Source organism: Sphaeramia orbicularis, chromosome 2, assembly GCF_902148855.1.
Source record: "Sphaeramia orbicularis chromosome 2, fSphaOr1.1, whole genome shotgun sequence".
Lineage (NCBI taxonomy): Eukaryota > Metazoa > Chordata > Actinopteri > Kurtiformes > Apogonidae > Sphaeramia > Sphaeramia orbicularis.
In genome coordinates, this window is record NC_043958.1 from 2,312,800 (window position 1) to 2,331,940 (window position 19,141).

The 19,141-nt window shown below is 37.8% G+C and overlaps 1 protein-coding gene across 1 annotated transcript in view; it reads left to right on the plus strand.

The window, feature by feature from the left end:
- Window positions 1-7,986, plus strand: part of LOC115432288 (muscarinic acetylcholine receptor M4-like) — a 53,737-nt gene extending 45,751 nt beyond the window's left edge. The window contains exons 4-7 of the mRNA XM_030153184.1: window positions 1,510-1,711; window positions 2,319-2,408; window positions 4,860-5,129; window positions 6,967-7,986. Of these exons, the coding sequence (XP_030009044.1) occupies window positions 1,510-1,711; window positions 2,319-2,408; window positions 4,860-5,129; window positions 6,967-7,212 (808 nt within the window). The 3' untranslated portion in view covers window positions 7,213-7,986. The remainder of the gene's footprint in view (window positions 1-1,509; window positions 1,712-2,318; window positions 2,409-4,859; window positions 5,130-6,966) is intronic.
- The last annotated feature ends 11,155 nt before the right edge of the window (window positions 7,987-19,141 follow it).

The window sequence follows — 19,141 nt, forward strand, 5'->3', positions numbered from 1 at the left end:
GTCGGTTGATTGGTTGGTTGGATCGTTGGTTGGTCAGTCGGTTGGTTGGTTGGCTGGTTGGTTGGCTGGTTGGTTGATGTGTTGGTTGGTTGAAAAAAAATCACCTACTCATATATGTGGTTGACTTTTTTCTGTTTTTTAAAAAACTTGAAAACGATGACAGTCCATTATTTTAAGAAGGTAACGACCTGTAAGTAGGGATTCAGATGTTCAGATGTTGCACAGTCTGCTATGGTGTACCTGATTCACCGATAAATTATTGATCAGAATTTGTCCAGTGGATTCCAACTGTTTTGCGTTGTTATCCCAAACAACAAGTCACCCCATCATGTACAACAGTTGAACACCAGGTTCAACACTTCATGTCTAAACTCACATTAACGTCCGACTAATGCATTAACACTGAAGTCAAAGATCCATATACATTCGACCAGTCAGAGCCAGTGTCCCCCCTGGTCTATTACCAATACTACAGTAATACTATCAGTAAAACCTGACCATTCAGAATACTCACACAGTGTACTTCATACACCGTGTACCTCAGTAACATTGACCCCATACGGCTGTTTAGACCAAAATTATACAGAGGTGTGAGTTGTACTTTAGATTTTTTAATCAGTTATTTAGAGTCATGTCTGATCACAGTCATTCAGATTTTATTCCTGCCACCACAAAGATGGTCACTATTGTCCTTCCAGGTTTTAATTTTTAATAGCTTCAGCGATCTCTTTAGTTGTTTTCTTTGTTTAATGAAGGCCAAAAAATTCTCACCAGTACCATCTTTTCCATTTTCCAACATGGTTGTTTAAGAAATGAGTCGGTACTCGCTTTATCCATCAGCTGAAACATTAATCACTAAGTTAAACCCAGGCAGGGATGTCTTTGTTTGGATCAGGCAGTGTATTTGTACTTAGATTTGAAGTCTCTGAGTCACAAGATACTGGAAAAAACCCATTTATAGTCCTTTGAAATAGTCTATATAAATAAAAAGTTACAATCATTACTAGGTCAAGGTCGGTTTATTTATTTAGCATATTTAAAACCACGCAAAGTGCCCAAAATGCTGTACAAATCTGCAGATTCAAATGCAAGATATACTAAAACTAGTAAAGTAAGAATAAATACAAGATATACTAAAACTGATATAAACAGATACACAGTACACTGTAAAAAATCACACTCAGTATTTTAATTCAATACTAGGCTCAAATCATCAAAATTGTGACATCCATGGGCCAACAACTGTTTTTTTTTCTCTTAAATTTCCTTTAACCTTTGAAGACTTTATCACTGGTTTTATCTCCTTGAGTCTGTACTGTAAAATGCGACTAATGGTTAGATTTAAATAATTTTTTGTAGGACGAGGACAGGTCAGGGTTAGATGACTTCATTCACATCCTGTAAACTCCATCTGACTCCTTCTTACTTTTTGACATGTTTCACACTCCACCACCAGCCCACCTTCATATTTACTCTCATTGTTTGTTTGTGTTTCTTTCACTCTCGCAGAGCTCCCAGTTTAATGAAGAGTCATTTGTTAAAGCAGAACAATAACAACGAAAACAGTCCTCAAGCCAGTCCTCGCTCCAGTCCCAAATTAAGCCTCGACTCAACCACCACTGCAGTGGACGCTGTGAAGAACGGCAAAGTGGACGAACCCAAACCAGTTCAACCTCAGCAACCAGCTCAGCCCAGTCCAGGACTCACACAGGTGGGTCCGCAATATACACAACACAAATATATACACATACATATTAGTGGTGGAACAGAAGAACAAAAATCTCAGTTTGGTACCTTAGTTTAAGGCTTGGTTCATTTTCAGTACAGTAAGCAAAAACTATCTGTCTTCTATGTAAACAGGATCAGCTTTAATGACATGTAAAGTGAAACTTCAAGAACTATAAATTATTAAAGTAAATTCTCCAATGGATGATTAGGCCAGTTTATTCATGTAACTCCTTCAAGTGCATTATAATAATCTGTCTGTCCATCAAATACGCTCTGGATAATAAACCTGGACCTCGTTGAACGTATTTGCAGAATACGTTCAAAACAAATTCAGCAGGACTCCGAGTCAGCGACTTGAAACAGCTGAGCCTCATTTAAATACATTTCCAGGAACTTTAAAGTCGAAACACAAACCACACAGATTTGTCGTGAATTCTTTTACCAGGTAAACAAATTCTGGATGATAACGAGCACAGGTACTGTTCCACCACTAATACATAGATATAGATGATATACATATACATATATATATTATACCTTTGTGAGTCCTGTATCTATCTATCTATCTATCTATCTATCTATCTATCTAGGAGGAAAAAGAGAGCTCCAATGATTCATCCACAGCTTTCATTCCCCCCTCAGAACCAAAGGAGGCCACCAACAGTCAGGTAACCTCTGAGGTTAGTGTTGGCGTCACATACGTGACTATTATTGTTCTTCATTCTCCAGTTCAATATCTCATCTGATGCTGAAAAAAACAAGTAATTCCACAAGTAGGACACCCTTGATTTATGTTCAGTTAATCATATATTCTGCTGAAAAAGTCAATTTGATTTAATAACCTTTGAATTTACTCTGAGCTTTAATGAACATCTATATGATCAGTGAATTAAATGTAGGAAAATACAGGATTTACACAGAAAAATGCCAAATTCCAAGGATATGAAATGAAGTGGCAACAGTGAATAAGATAAAAGTCTCAGATCCTGGTGTAACAAATATGATCCAGATGGCTTTATAGGGTTCATAGTGAATGTACAACTGCACTTTTAGACGCTGGGGGATTCCAGTCTGTGGTACCAAGGGATGGGAATGGAGAACCAGTTCTTTTTGAGAACTGGTTCCCAGTAGCTCAATTCCTTGGAATTGTTTGCCTGCCTGCTTAACGGTTCTGCTTATCAATTCTCCCTTCGTTGCACATGCGTGGTGATGTCACACTGCATGGTTTTGGTTCAGAACGTAGCCAAGGCAGAAGCGCTCCAAAGTCTGACTATATTTCCTGTGAAAAGATGACTCCAGGGTCACTTGTAACTTGTTTGATACACTACTTAGTGACGCTTGTGAAACTAGCGACAAAACAAACACCAGGGTGTCATCTGGGCCCAGTTCAGGGGGGGGCAACAAGCATCCTGCACAGTCAAATAAAAGTTTCTGAAGGTAGGGAAAAGGAAAATGAGATGCACAACTGCAGGAGACATGTGAAAACGGTACCCCCCCCCCCCCCCCCCCCCCCCCCGAACCAGGCCCGGCGTCATCTGTTATTATTATTTGTGCATACTGTACATGTTATATTTCTGTGCAGAGATAGAAATATAAGACAGTTGATGCAAACACACCCGTTTGTACTCAATGACAATCGATAAGAGAATCAATAATGGAATCGAAATCGTTAAATTCTTATCGATTCCCATCCCTGGTGGTACCTGTACTGGTGCTGGTGCTGAGGGACAGGTGGACTAAGGATAAGACCTGCATAAGTTGTATTCCATGGGGAGGAGCATCTTTATCCAGATGTTGGAAGGGCCCAGGTATAACCTTTGGCAATAATGGAAACACCTTTTAAGGGAGTCGTCGTGGGCACAGTGGGACCTTTAGAGGACATCTCCCGTGGCCTTGGTTATATTATGGTAATCTGTATCGCAACCTCAGGCTTTTCCTCTGATATCAATTAAAGCTAGGAATGTTGCTAATTGCCTTTTACAACTATTCTCCAGAGTACGACTACCTAGGGAGGTTCTAACTCACTCTGGTACCAATTTTACATCGAAGTCATTACAAAAAAGTTTATCAGCTGCTGACAGTGAAGGTTTTACCGACGCAGACGTACTCCAGACATTTATGACTGGAGCCTGTGCTTCCACATCCACATCTATCCAGTTATTTTTGGTGGCAGCCTCTTTAAACATGGACCGGTCCATGCAGGCAAAGCCACCGTCCTGCAGTACCAACGAGGCTCCCCCGGTCAAACCCCCACCTGTTGGAGAGATATGCCCTCTCAGATATCATATCCTGCAATTTATTTGTACTGGATTTTTATTAGGAAAAGTGTGTGGTGTTTTTTTGTTATAATGAAATATATATTGAATCATTAAAAAATATTTTTTATTAGTAATCTTTTTTTATTTTTATCAATCACTAGAAATCCCAGGTGACCCCAAGGTTGAAAAGCACTGCTTTATTGGGTCATTACGGGAACTTCACTCACGCCTTTACTAGAAGCTGGAGAAGAAGCCGATTTATCAGAATTATAACATGTAGTAAATTGTAAATGATTGCTAGATTTTGAAAGATCTGGGGAAAAAAAGTGCTCTGGAAAAATGAGCAAACAGACTCATTCACAACATATTTTCTGACCTTTTTACAGTCAAAATAAGAAAAAAAGTCCAGGCGGACCATTTTAGGCTTAGAGTTTAAAGGGTTAATGAGAAAGCTCTTGGAAAATGTCTTATCTTTTGCATTCTTTTCTGTTTCTCTCACACAACAGCCAATTTGTCAATCATCCTTTACAGAAAAAAAACACAAGAATTTCACATGCAATGACAATTAGGAACATGGTTTTGGAACAAACTCCCATGTGACAGATATGGGATTCCATACAGTTTCACCAGTACATGGACTTCACACATTACACCATGAACACGTGGAAAAGAAATACTAGAATTTGACTTCTATATCAACATGTGATCGCATACGTGAATGTTTGTTTGATGATTGATTAACTGATTTGGTGGTGTCAGTGTATTTCTATAGTAAATGCTTAACGGAGCAGTCAATGATCTTTGCGACCATTGCGCCCACAGTTCTCCAACCCCACAAAGGCATCTAAGAAAACTTTGTTGACTTGATTTCAGGCTGCACCAAATTCCGCACCGGTTACCACAACAGTAACTAATCCTGCGACGGCCAAGGTGAACCCTGCATCAAGATGGTCCAAGATAAAGATCGTAACCAAGCAGGCTGGGGATGAATGCGTTACAGCAATAGAGATCGTCCCACCTGTGGAGGGAGCCGAGAGGCATTCGATTCCAATCAACCGTCCTCGGACTGTGGCAAGAAAGTTCGCTAGTATTGCCAGAAGTCAAGTGAAGAGGAAAAGACAGATGGCCGCCAGAGAAAAGAAAGTAAGTCAGCCACTGCATGAGACGAATGTAACGGAAGGGCAACTCCCAGAAAGAGTGGTGATTAATGCGCATTCCATGACGAGAGAATCGCAAATACACACAAAAAGCATTTTATGACAAATACTTACAGAGTGCTTTTGAAGTAAAATGATGAACTTGGATATGAAAATGTCTTAAAAATAAATCTGTTGTATTTTGAAATTAAACAGTACACTCTAAACACGATGACGAATTATTATTGATGTGGTTATAATTCCAAACTATCCGTGAACAACCTGAAGTCTGTGCCCTTTTAACAATACTATGCTTCGTTATATTGTTAAAATATATCTGAAGACATTTGAGATTGTTCATATTTGTTCAGGTTTCTCAGATTTTTTGTGGAAGGATAGTTTGTAAATGTAAACATTATCATCATGTAACTTTACTTTTAGTTGAACGACCTGAAGGTCTGATGGACTATTGGTATCAGCTGTTGTCCATCGTCCGTCTGTAAACAATTTTCAAGAAACTTCTCCAAAACCATCAGCCAGAATAAATTAAAATTCATAGCAGAGGTTCCTTGGGGTAAGGTCTAGCAAGTTTGATCAGATAATTGAGAAATATTGATTTTTGAATTTTTTAATGAATTTTTGAAATAGTAAAAATCCTCATTGGTTTATAATGGGACACATTTCAAAGTGCTTGAAAACAGTTGAAGATAGTGATATAATTACTATTGGCAATAGATAGGAAGTCACATATGGGCTTTGATTTGGTGCTATGACCTTTGACCTTGAGTGACCTTGAAAGGTCAAACAAATGTCAGTTAATGTCTTTAAATATGCCGTTGGACTACAGGACCCTTGAACCTGTTTTTATTTTGCATTAAACCAAGGAGAAATTTTAGATTAGTCATTATTTATAGCTTTTTGTGCTTTTACACTGTTGGCCATAAAGTGGGATTAAAATGTTTGTACCTCATGAAATGATTGTGACAATGTGATTTATTCCAACTGGGACTCAAAGGTCAAAGGTGACTGAATAGGACTAAAAATAGGTCCAAGGGTCCTGTAGTTCAGCGGCATATTTAAAGACATAAATTGACATAAATTTGACCTTTCAAAGTCACTCAAGGTCAAAGGTCATGGCACCAAATGAAAGCCCATATGTGACCTCCTATCTATTGCCAATAGTAACTATATCAATATCTTCAACTGTTTTCAAGTTATAGAACTTTGAAATGTGTCCCATTATAAACCAATGGGGTTTTTAAAAATTAAAAAAATCAATATTTCCCAATTCTTTGAACAAACTTGGTAGACCTTACCCCACAGAAGTTCCACAACAAATATCAAGTCATTCTGACTGAGGGTATCAGAGAAAAAAGATTCTTGAAAAATTGTTTACGGACAGACGATAGCTAATACCGATAGTCCATCGAACCCTTCAGACTGTTGGACTGAAAAGAGGAATGAGTCTGAAAATGAAATTATTCCAACTTTATAGGAAATAACTTATATTTTACTGGTCCGACCCACTTGAGATTACATTGAACTGTATGTGTCCCTTGAACTAAAATGACTTTGACACCCTTGACATTTGCAAATTCATCCCAGGGGTAGGACTGGACCCTTTGGCGGCCCAGTTTTGGCCCACAGGCCTTATGTTTGACACCCCAGGTCTACAGTATCCAATAATAGCATGTCATTGACAGAAAAAATAGCAGACAAATTAACTTCTGTGGGCATTTTGTAACTTTTGGTAAACTGATTTTATGCCACTATCATCTGACTAAAGTAATCTGATTCCTGTACATCTGTTCATTTCCTGTCCTGTGTCTTTCCTCTTTCTGTAGGTGACCAAGACTATCTTTGCCATCCTACTGGCTTTTATCATCACATGGACACCGTATAATGTCATGGTGTTGATTTCAACCTTTTGCCAGTCGTGCGTCCCGGACACTGTTTGGGCTATCGGCTACTGGCTGTGTTACGTCAACTCTACCGTCAACCCAGCTTGTTACGCCCTGTGCAACGCTACCTTCAAAAAGACATTCAGGAACCTGCTGCTGTGCCAGTACAAGAACATCGGCACAAGATGAGATGGAAGAAGACTGAAGGTGGGATGGATTTAGAAGGGTTCAACCACTGAAGTGTGGGTCAACCAGGGCCTTAAGAGGATGGAACAACAGGGTTTAGGAATGCAGAGGGACTCTTCCCTTACAGAGAAAAGACAGACACAATTTGTAATATAAATCATAATTTACTTGAGCTCACACTTTCTCCTTAGAAGAATCAAATGACAGACTGTATTTAAAGTTGATTTAACAGATAAATCAAATATAAAACTGTGGAACATGAATGCGCTGATAAAGACAAAAGATTGAAACCAAGGGCAAAGAAGAAAAACAACCGACTAATGCAGATATATGAATAATATTAGTACAGTTTATACCAATGGAAACATAACTACAGAATGCCTGGGTAAAAGAGGACGTAGCTCGATGAATGAATGAATGAATGAATGCATAAATGGATGAATGAATGAATCATTCGAAGTTTTAAATTGACCTAATGATGGCTAAAAGACCATAACAGCATGTCCAACAGAAGATACGATAGATATGATATATGTAGGTAGCCCAAAAGTAGCACTCTAGTTCCATGTAGTTTAATAGGGAAGAAAAAATATTGAACTTTTTAAGAAGTTAAGGAATCTTGTCTTCTGGTTGGATCTTCTTCAGATGAGAAAATTATCACTTCCTTGTGTCCATTATGTGGCACCAGAGAAATCCCATCAATTAATATATCATCTCATGGTAGAACAGTGGCTCAAAATGGCAAAAAAAAAAAAAAAAAAGATTGATTTGGTGAAAGATCCATATTTAAATCAAAATGATAGACTTCCTGACATGACTTGTGGCTCTAAGAGAATCTGTTTGTGCATCTGGACCTGATACATGTGCCTGGCAGAGTTTTTACTACTTAAATATAAATGCAGGGGCTTGATTTTGTAGGAGCGCTATTGATCAGCTTCTGGTGAGAAATCCTTTTTAAAAGCTTTTCATCTCAAAGGTCTGGAAAACTGACCTGATTTCGAAGTTCCTCAGGTTGATTCTATAGGAGAATTTTGTTACAACACAAAAGTCCATCATGGCTGCAAACATTGTGTATTCAAATCCAAATGGTAGTCTTCCTGATGGGTTTCACGTTTGGATCCATGGTGTCTGGACCATAGGTATAAAAGCAGAGGTCAGAAATGTTAGCATTAGATGTTATTGCACTGTCATCTTCAAAGGACCAAACCTGAATGATCACTTGTGCAGCAGCTATGATACCATACCAAAGAATCTAAGTTAGTCCGTTTCAAATTTTGTAATTATTTTTAGTAAATTTATGTCATCTTGATTACGTTCAGTTCTGTCAAAAGTGTCGATAGCCTAGTAATCCTCCCATTGATGAAGAATGTGACAGTGGAACTACTTTATCCATGTTTCAGTGCAGGTTTTTCCTAAATAGATTTCTGTCTCTCTTTTATATCTATGGTCTGGTGTGACACATTTGCCAACTAAATTTGTTTTATCTCGGTGAAACCTCATGCAGGGCTGTTAATTGTCAAAAGACTCTCGGCATACTATCCAGACGTGTTCCACCGGCATACCCAACTTCTGACAACTTGTAACTTAGAACTAACGTTTCCAGTTAGTGCTGACAGGATTCGTACACCTCCTGATCGGAATCTTTGCCCATTCTTCAGGTGCAAAAACCTGGAGCTCAGTGGTGTTTGAAGGCTTCCGTGGTGCCTCCTTTAAACCCACCAAAGACTTTCAATCGGATTTAAATGTGGCGATGGAGAAGGCAACTCAAGGATATTCCAGGATCTTTAGCCCCTTTTGCACCAGATTCCCAGGAACTTTAATTACCAGGATCTTAGGCTACGTTCAGACAGCAGGTCTTCATTCACAATTTTGGTGAAATCAATTTTTTTTGTGTGTGCTCATTCATATTACACATCAAATCCGACTTCTATCAGTTTTGAGTATGAGCTGAATCTGACCCTGACATGACCCGCATTCGCAAAAGAGGTCCTGACGTAATACGTGACCACGCAATATACGTAAGTAAAACTCCTGGGATGCAGAAGTGTGACGTTTGTCGCATTTCAATGACGTAAAAGTCGGATAAATGCAAAATACCAGATAAGTATCAGATTTAGGACCACATTTGAAAGTGGCCTGGTTCGGATTTGAAAAAATTGGATCCGTGCGGTTCAAACTGTCTTTAACAGATCGAATACAGGTCACATATGGAGAAAAAAAAAATCGGGTTTGGGCCACATTTGCCTGCAGTCTGAATGTAGCCTTATTTACCTGGGTAAAAAGATTCCTGGTAATCTGCGTGGTTTGCATTTCCACCTTAAAGGTGCGGAAAATGTATTCAAATGAGGCTCAATCATTTCAAGTTGCTGACTCAAAGTCCTTCTGAATTTCTTTGGAGCATATTTGACAAGTACATTTGACGAGTTCCAGTCTGTTGTGACAGTATTTGCTGAATACGCATACGAATAGATGGATTATTAAAATGCACTTGTAGAAGCAAGACGAATACACTCAAAAGATCGACTTAAAACACTCGAAAGACTGTATTCATCAAATAGTCGTCATTGTCGTCCAGTTCTTGTAGCCTCTCTTCTTTCGCTCCATTTTCCAAAACACAAACAAAGTAAATCTTGTAGAAAAGGAATCAACAAGTTCGCAGATGCCACTTGACTAAACATTGTAGGTGAATGTAAGTGTGGAACGCTGCAAGTGTGTTCCACCAATCAGCGTTCTTCAGCACACAGCCCCACCCCCACGAATTCTGGAGAATCTGAAGTCCAGTCCCCCAACTAGGAACTTTATTCAGGGAAAGTTTTTTATCAGTTTAATTTCAGTGGAAATGCATAATTTTTTCATAGTTGCTGGTAAAGTAAAAGTTCTTGCCGTGGAACAGAAAAAGCATCGGTTGGTTGGAGGTGTCCTTGGGATCATTGTCTTGTTGGAAAGTCTAATGACCATGAGGTTTGATTTGTCAACAGAAGGCAGTTCATTCTGTAAAATGGCCTGAATGATACCAGATCAAGGTTACCAGTACCTGCCGCAGAAAAACAGCCCCACCTCCGTTTGTAACCGTGGGGATGATATTCTTCTGGCCTTTCAGAATGCCAGACATACCATCGGTCCAGATAGTTCCAGTTCAGTTTCATCAGTCCGTAGATCTGTCTCTCAGAACCCTGTAGTGTTACCAAAGTTCCTTCTGGCACATTCTAATCGACCTTTGATGTTGCATGTCTTATAGTTGCCTATGAAGCACTTGTGCCAGCCTTCATCAGGTCTTCCTCTAGGTGTATTTCAGTCACATGGGGGTTCCTCTTAGTTGCCCTGATAAAGTTGCTAAAGGCCTTTGATGAAATTGGTTTTCTTCCGCAGTCAGGCAGGTTTGCCGCTGTTTCATAAGTTTTACACTTCCTTCTAATGCTTCCAATGTTGTCTCAAGGATTGTTAAATTTTTCGGAAATCTTCTTATACCCAACGCCCTTCAGGTGTGACGAAATAATCTCCTACTCTAAGCTTCTGCGGAGGCGCTTTTGTCTTTTCATCATGGGTGGAGTTTATATATGCATCACAGATGAAGCAAATGAAGGATCATTATTGAGCTCCCAAAGGCTTAATTATGTTTCAACTCCACTTACGCCCATAAAAAAAACTGTCAGAAAGCTGGAAAAACAACATAGATCATAGGGGTTGAATAACTGTGACTGGAACTATACTGTTAAACACAAACACTACGCTGAACATTTTCCGTGCTGATTTTAAGTATAACTCCACTCGTGTATATATAAGTCATCCAAAGCAGAATCTAAATATTTGGAAAAACTTTAATTGATAAATCCTTAAAATCACTGGGAGGGTTGAAGATGTTGAATTGCAACTGTATAATCTGATAGAAATTCACACTCTACCTTTAAACGTATCATCAGTAGCCTTCAAGGAGATCAGTAAAGGTACGATCAAATTAAGCAAAGAAGAAGGAAGCAGTCCGAAAATACATTTGGGTGCTTCTATGACACTGCGTTCATTTTGGTATCTGCGACTTTTCCAAATTTTTAGACCCAATAATAAAAGGTAAATGTAGACATATTTCCCCCCAGGATGAACCTAATGATGACCTCAGATAAATGCAAAAAAAAAATTATACTCCTGCTTTGAGCCATCCCAAAATTAACAAATTTTTAGTTAAATATTGGGACCCAAATATGGACATGAAAAACGACCTAGGTGTCAGTGCATTTTATCTGAAAACGTGTGTAAATGGTCTTATATAGACGATAAATAAAGACACTGTGTTAAATGTGTCGATCCTAGTGGTTTTTCTAATCCAGACATGTGGGTTTTTCATGAATCTCAGTCTCATTCGAGGTTTCGCGTGTAACCCATCGTGTCCACTCGCGTTATATATGGAACCTGCCCAGTTAAACACAAATAAATCGCGAGGGATTTTGCGAAACACTCTGCCTTGCATAATTACAGTTGTGGAAAAAATTATTAGACCAACAAAAGTCATCAAAAACAATGGTTATGTAATCCAGTCCTAACTCCTGTGTGTATCATGTGATTAAAACAGACAGAAAAGAAAACATGGAATGTCTAAAAGCACTGTTTTGTCAGTATAATGCCATAGATATTGATGTAAGAACTGAAGTGATTTTGGTTTTTATCCAGAAAACATGTTAAATGGATAGATATCAGCTAATTAAACTGTTATGAGCTGTTTTTGTTGTTATTATTATATTTGTCCAAACCAATGGACCTTTAGTTGGACCAAGCATTAAAATGAACAGGAAACTGAAGAAATAAGGGTGGTCTAATAATTTTTTCCACAACTGTAGTGGGAATAAAAAGAAATGCGAAAAAATAGCAGCGTGTCATTTTCGTGTCCTTTTTTACCGTGTTATATGCGGATTTTTGAATAAAAATAATCTAAAAATGTGTTTTATCTGAAAAATAGTTTGTCTTTTATCTCAGGAAATATTTATTCTGAAAATAGACCCGAAATGCTTCCAAACTCGCTCCGTAACATTAGTCGACATCTGGTTTGAATTTTAATTTTCAGCCCCTCTGTCCTGTTTGTAGGGACCAGTTTCATAGAAGCACCCAGATATAAGTAAAAGAATATCAGTCTGTAAACAGATCTGTCCATCCAACCTGATGAAACGGGTCACGACAGTCGACTTAATGAGTTGCGGCAAGAAATTGTGTAAATTTTTAGGGTAAGTTGGAATTCTGTGCCCGAGGCTGAGAGGGTTTTCTATCAGGGCCTCTTCAAATGCAGTCCCAGCATCTGCAAAAGGAAAACGTACACCGCTCAGCTGAAGTGCAAAAAATCCTGGGTGGCTCAGCAGGACGTAGGCTGGGTTTGTGTCTGCTTTACACTGTGACGGTGTCAGCTTAGCACGGCTCAGGAACTTGTCAAGCACAAATTCACAAACTAAGGAGAAACGGGAGGTTCTGCTGCTGCTGTCAGCCTGTTCGTCCGATGGAGTAACCGTGTCGTAGCGCTGAGTAACGGTGCTTAGTCAGCATCGAAGACGAGAAATGAAGGGAACCATCTACGCTCCCGTCAACTGAATGAGTCCTTCAAGTGTCCTCTGTGTCGGCCTTATTTGACTAAACCTTCCTTTGATAACTCAGATGTAGATACACTAAGAAACTTTGAAAACGCACAATGATACTTTTAACCCGTAAAGACCCAAACATCCACCGGCGACCAAAACCACCTACTGAACTAAACTATTTAATACCTGTTGATCCACTAATCCTATCAATACATGTAAATAATTGATGTAAAATACAGTTCTTTGTCTTTCATGGTCATCAGATATGACCCATTTGGACGTTCAGAGGCTCCGTAGTTACCGTGGAAACACTGTCGTCTTCTACAACATTGATTCACCAGTAAAACCCATGGAGTTGGATCAATGACAGTGGATGGACACACTGGGTTTATGTTCAGTTAATGACAGATTGGACTGAAAACTAAAAGGAAAATTGAAAATGAAACGAATGAAAACTAATCTAACCTAATCTAATCTAATCTAATCTAATCTAATCTAATCTATCTATATCTATATCTATATCTATATCTGTATCTATATCTATATCTATATCTATATCTATATCTATATCTATCTATATCTAGATAGATAGATATGAATAATAATAATACCAATATTAACACTGGTTTCCTTTTATGTAGGTTTTTTTTTCCATAATAACAGTTTTTCTCTGTGAATCTCTTCTCTTTTTTGTCCTTCGGATCCAAACATTGTCTTTTTTTCGGCTAAAACCGCTCATAGTTTCATAGTGAAGAACTTCTCTAAACTTGTCTCCAGTTGTTATTGTTATGGAACACAAACAGGTTTTTAGGTTCAGGTTCTTACTCTGACATTTTCAGCCAATATTACATGAGAATTAAGTACATTTACAGAATTAATACAAGATTCCAACGATCAGGGACGTATCTGAAAATATTAAATATTTTTTATCAGTTAATTTACAAAGTGAAATGATTCAAGTATTTATTTTTTCTAATTTTAAGTTTGATAACTATGGCTGTTGTCATTTTCATACCTGAGTTTAACCATGATATGAACAGAACCTTTTAATTCTTCTTTGATTCTGTGAAATATCTGGTGTTAATCATCATGACAGTGCGTTACCGCCCCCTACTGTTGGGGGGTGTCAACGGCCAACGTTCAGCTCCATTAAAAATAAAACCCAGGATGAGTTTATGAACATTATTTATTGTTCAGACAAAGGTCCAACACTCACTGAAAACAAGGTTCAAGACCCACTTTTGGGTCGCGACCCACCAGTTGGGAATTACTGAAAAAAAAAAATTACTGAAAATACAGTAGCTGAAAAAATTCTTAGACCACCCCTGTTTTCTTCAGTTTCTTGTTCATTTTAATGCCTGGTCCAACTAAAGGTCCATTTGTTTGGACAAATATAACGATAACAACAAAACTAACTCATAGTAGTTTAATTTCAGAGCTGATATCTATCCATTTAACATGTTTTCTTGATAAAAATCAAAATCACTTCAGTTCTTCCATCAATATCTATGGCATTGTACTGACAAAACAGTGCTTTTAGACATTCCATGTTTTCTTTTCTGTCTGTTTTAGTCACATGACACACACAGGAGTTAGGATTGGATTACATAACCATTGTTTTTGATGACTTTTGATGGTCTAATAATTTTTTCTGCGACTGTAATTATGCAAGGCAGAGTGTTTCGCAAAATTGGCCCCCATTGCAAAATCACTCACGATTTATTTGTGTTTAAATGATCAGGTTCTGCATGTAACGCAAGTGGACACGATGGGTTACACGCGAAACCTGAAATGAGACTGAGATACACACAGGAGTTAGTACTGGATTACATAACCATTGTTTTTAATGACTTTTGATGGTCTAATATTTTTTTCCGCCACTGTAAGGGGATGCATTTGTATTCGCAGGCAGTTGAATCTTACCATCCCATCATTTCAGAGGAAAACAGCCCATACTTTGTCCAGTTACCCACGATGAGCATTAGGATCAATTTCATTCAACTTTTACAATACAACCAATCCCCCCCAGTTTCAACGTTAGCATTTGTCAGCTGTTCGTCATTAACTTTCTTCCTCCAGTCAGATCTACTGTTCAGTCCGAGCTCTAAAACCCATCTTATTTTATGTTTTATTTTCAAACGCTATCAAACATGGACACATTTGCCGGTTGTCACTAACAGTACAGTTTGGTAGACGCGTGGAAATAGTTGAAAAATGTGCATTTATACAACAATAAAACCAGATTATATAAAATCCTAATGTACAGAGTTACTGCCCCTCTGGTCTTTAATTTGATAACAGCTGAGCCTGGTTTGTGTCCAAATCTGCCAAACTATAGTTGAACATGGTTTACGTTGGGTTTGTTTCTGTCAGGTGTGATAAGACTGTTACGCAAGATGAGACTGGATCTTAGTAAATGTCATGGTGTCGATGGAAGTTGGCAACAACACCAGACATGTTTGAAACAAACCGTCAATTTTTCTATATTCAATCACTGTCGATCACTTTGTAGAAGATGGATGGATGGATGGATGGATGGATGGATGACAAATGGATTTAGCACTAATTCAGGAAAACGTTTTCTTTTTTTTTTTCAGCCAATGTAAAATACTTCCCTTTTTGCTTAAAGCTGATCGTTGACCTGCATGAGTCTGGAGCTGCTGTAAATATTCTTTCTGGTCTCAGATGGTGCTGGAAAAACACTGGACTAAGATTTGTACTAGGGATGCACCGATACCGATACGAGTGTCGGGTATCGGCTCCGATACTCAGTGTGTGTACTCGTATTCGTACTTGTAAAAGATATCCGATACAAATGCACCGATACCGCTTACGGCCGTGTGACATTCCCAGTTCAGTGCAGCAGGAACGAGGAGGAGGAATAATGTGTGTGAGTGTGAAGAGTGTGGAGACTGAACCAAATAAATGAGGCTGATAAAAGTAACGCTGACTGACACAGACAGATACAGACGCAGCGTTCTGTCCGTCCTCTGCGTACATTCCATCCGTTTTCCAGGTGATGGAGGATGCGTAAACAGAATGGGAATACCAGCGGGAGTACGGAGCGGTGCAGACCGCCACCAGTGGAAGTGAAAACCAAACTTCTCCCTCATTTCTTTTTTCTCTTCCTGCTGAAGCTAAACTTTTAAACCTTACAGAGAAAACGCTGCAACATTAGTATCACAGTAGTGTTCCCTCTGTCGTCTCCATGTTTATTATTTCTGACTTTCTTCTTCTTCTGAAAAAAAAACTTTCCTCTTCTTCGTGGTATTTGTCCAGTATGGTTAATTCAGAGCGGCGCCCCCTGGTGGATTAATTGACAAACGCTCATTCCAACACATTAAATGTCAGTAGCAGCACTTTGTTCCAGTCAGACTAATGACAACGACGATAAAGCACATTTACAAAAGGAACGAACAACTGGAATGGGATTATTAAGGACTAGTATCGGTACTCGGTGTCGGCAAGTACTCAAATGGAAGTACTCGTACTCGGTCTGGAAAAAAGTGGTATCGGTGCATCCCTAATTTGTACGACTAGGAGTATTATCTGATACCGATACTAACAGAGAATTGTTTTTTTTTTTGTCAAAGAATACCATATAGAATGTATTTCCATATTATTATTATTATTATTATTATTATTATCATTATTATTATTATTATTATTATATGCCACACCACTAAATACAAATAACTGAAAGCACTTGTTGTAAATACACAACACATGGTTTAATATCCATCTCAGCCAAATCCTCCACAGACCTGGTCCTGCTGTTCTTTTCAGATCCACTCTCTTACCTCCCAGTGTACAGAGCATGTGTGTGATAGTCCGCTGAAGACCATGTGACCTGTAGTCTTACTTTTCTTTGTAATCGTAGGCTTTCTTCTGTTGCTAAATATTCGAGTCGCGGTGACATATGTTTGATTTGCCGAGTTCAGATGTGTAATATAAAAGCCAAAGTAACGGACACACGCCACCACAGACGGTGATGTTTTCTTTCTGTCGGTAACCGTTTGTATATGTTCTGTACATGCTGTGAATTTAATCTGCCTCGAAGCTGGAGCGGCTTTACCCGCAGAAAAACAGAATGGAAAGGAAACAAAGGGGGGATCAGAACTGTAGCTCAGGGAGGTGTGGGGTTGAGAAGCACGAGTACAGCCTAAAAAAAACAAACAAGCAAACAAAAAAAACACGATGGTGACGTCCGTTCAACTCTGAGTACTGACTGTATAGTATATTATATGTATAGATGATTCATTTAACCCTTAAAGACCCAAACATCCACTGTTCACCACAACCGATCCATACCTGTTGATCCAGTCATCCCATCAAAACATGAAGCACCAGTAAAACCCACGGACAATGACAGTGGAGGCACTCAGGTGATGAGAGAGTTTTATCCATTTTGATATAATAACCTTAGAATTTAATGAACATCTACATGGTCAGTGAATTAAATATAGAAAAATACATGATTTACACTAAAACATGCAAAATGCAGAGGATAATATTATAATAAATGGTGATAAATCACGTTGAAAAGGTGGAATTTAGAGAAAATATCATTTGAAAGTCGCCACAAAAGTAGTCGAACAGAGTTAAAATATAAAGATGAAGGAAAAATCACAAGATCTGGGTGTAAAGTTTGAACTGCATTTAAGGTTTAATTTAAATATGAAAGAATTAAAGTTATTATCAGTGTTTTTATCAATAGTAGAATCACTTTTTATGCCCAAAAAAGTCATAAAAAAATTAAAAATGCTAAATATTTCTAATGTGCAAATTTATTCTATTTAACCCCCTAAGAAAATACAACTTTGGGCTTTTTTTAATGAAATAATTGCTTATATCGGAAACATCATGATGCAACAGTTTATTCAGATGCATTTTTTTTATGGTCTGTCTTTTGCGGTGGACAGTTTTTGTTTATTTATTTAGTATAAAGCTGTAAACTGTTGGACTGGTGGACAGTAAAGCCATAGCTGGGTCAGAGGAGGTTAAAACTGTACATGATCAGTGAATTAAATATAGAAAAACACATGATTTACACTGAAAAATGCCAAATACAGCTGATGATATTTGAATACATGGGGATAAATCACTTGGACGTTGTGATAAAACTGGCTGTGGGTCTTTAAGGGTTAAACTGAGTCACATTTAATGCACTTTATGTTCAGAATCCACATCTCTATCCCATGGAAACGACATGAATTAACAACATATGATTAAAAAAACCAGCGCAGGTGAAATCCATTTCCAGTGACGTGTATTTGAACTTTTATTTCCATATAAATGAAGGCGGCGAGCGTCGTCTGTCGGGGTTCGACACATGTTCGGTGCAGTTTCACGTCCTGTGGAGTTAAAACGGAACACGCGTCTGTTTGTGGAACAGATAAAAGAACGCCGCCTCCTGTCGTTAGAACGGAGGCTGAGATCAGAAAAACGGAAAAACACCGAGGAATGACGGCAGCTGGACGCTCAAATCCACTGAAGTTATTTATTTACTTGAATAAATCTGCATTTGACTCACATCTGTTCAAAGCTTTAACCCTTTCATGCATGTGTTATATCTACGACAGCGTATTAGGCTACATCGGAAAAATAAAAACACCTGGCACCACGTCAATTAAGTCGGAATATTTCAGAATAAAGCCACAATATTAAGAGAATAATTCGTAACATATAGTGAATAATTTAACAAAAATAATGTACTTTAATGAGATTAAAGTCGTAATATTTTGAAAATAGGAAAAATAAAAACACCCGTCGCCGCGTAAATTAAGTCGGAATATTTCAAGAAAAAAGCCACAATATTATGAGAATAAAGTCGTAGTTTAAAAAAAAAACCTTCTAATTCAATGAAAATAATGCAGTACTTTTATGAGATTAAAGTCGTAATATTTTGAAAATAGTAAAAATAAAAACACTTGTCACCACGTCAGTTAAGTCGGAATATTTTCAGAATAAAGCCACAATATTAAGAGAATAATTCGTTACATATGATGAATAATTTAACAAAAATAATGTATCTTTATGAGACTAAAGTCGTAATATTTTGAAAATAGGAAAAATAAAAACAGTTGTCACCACGAGAATGAACTTGTAATATTTCGAGAAAAAAAACACAATATTATGAGAATAAAGTCGTAGTTTAAAAAAAAAACCTTGTAATTTAATGAAAATGCCATACTTTTATGAGATTAATGCCGTAATATTTTGAAAATAGTGAAAAATAAAAAGACTTGTAACTACAAGAATAAAGTCGTAATAATTCGAGAAAAAAAGCCATGATGTCATGAGAATGAAATCGTAGTTAAAAAAAATAAAAAAAACTCATTTAACAAAAATAATGTTGTACTTTTATGAGATTGAAG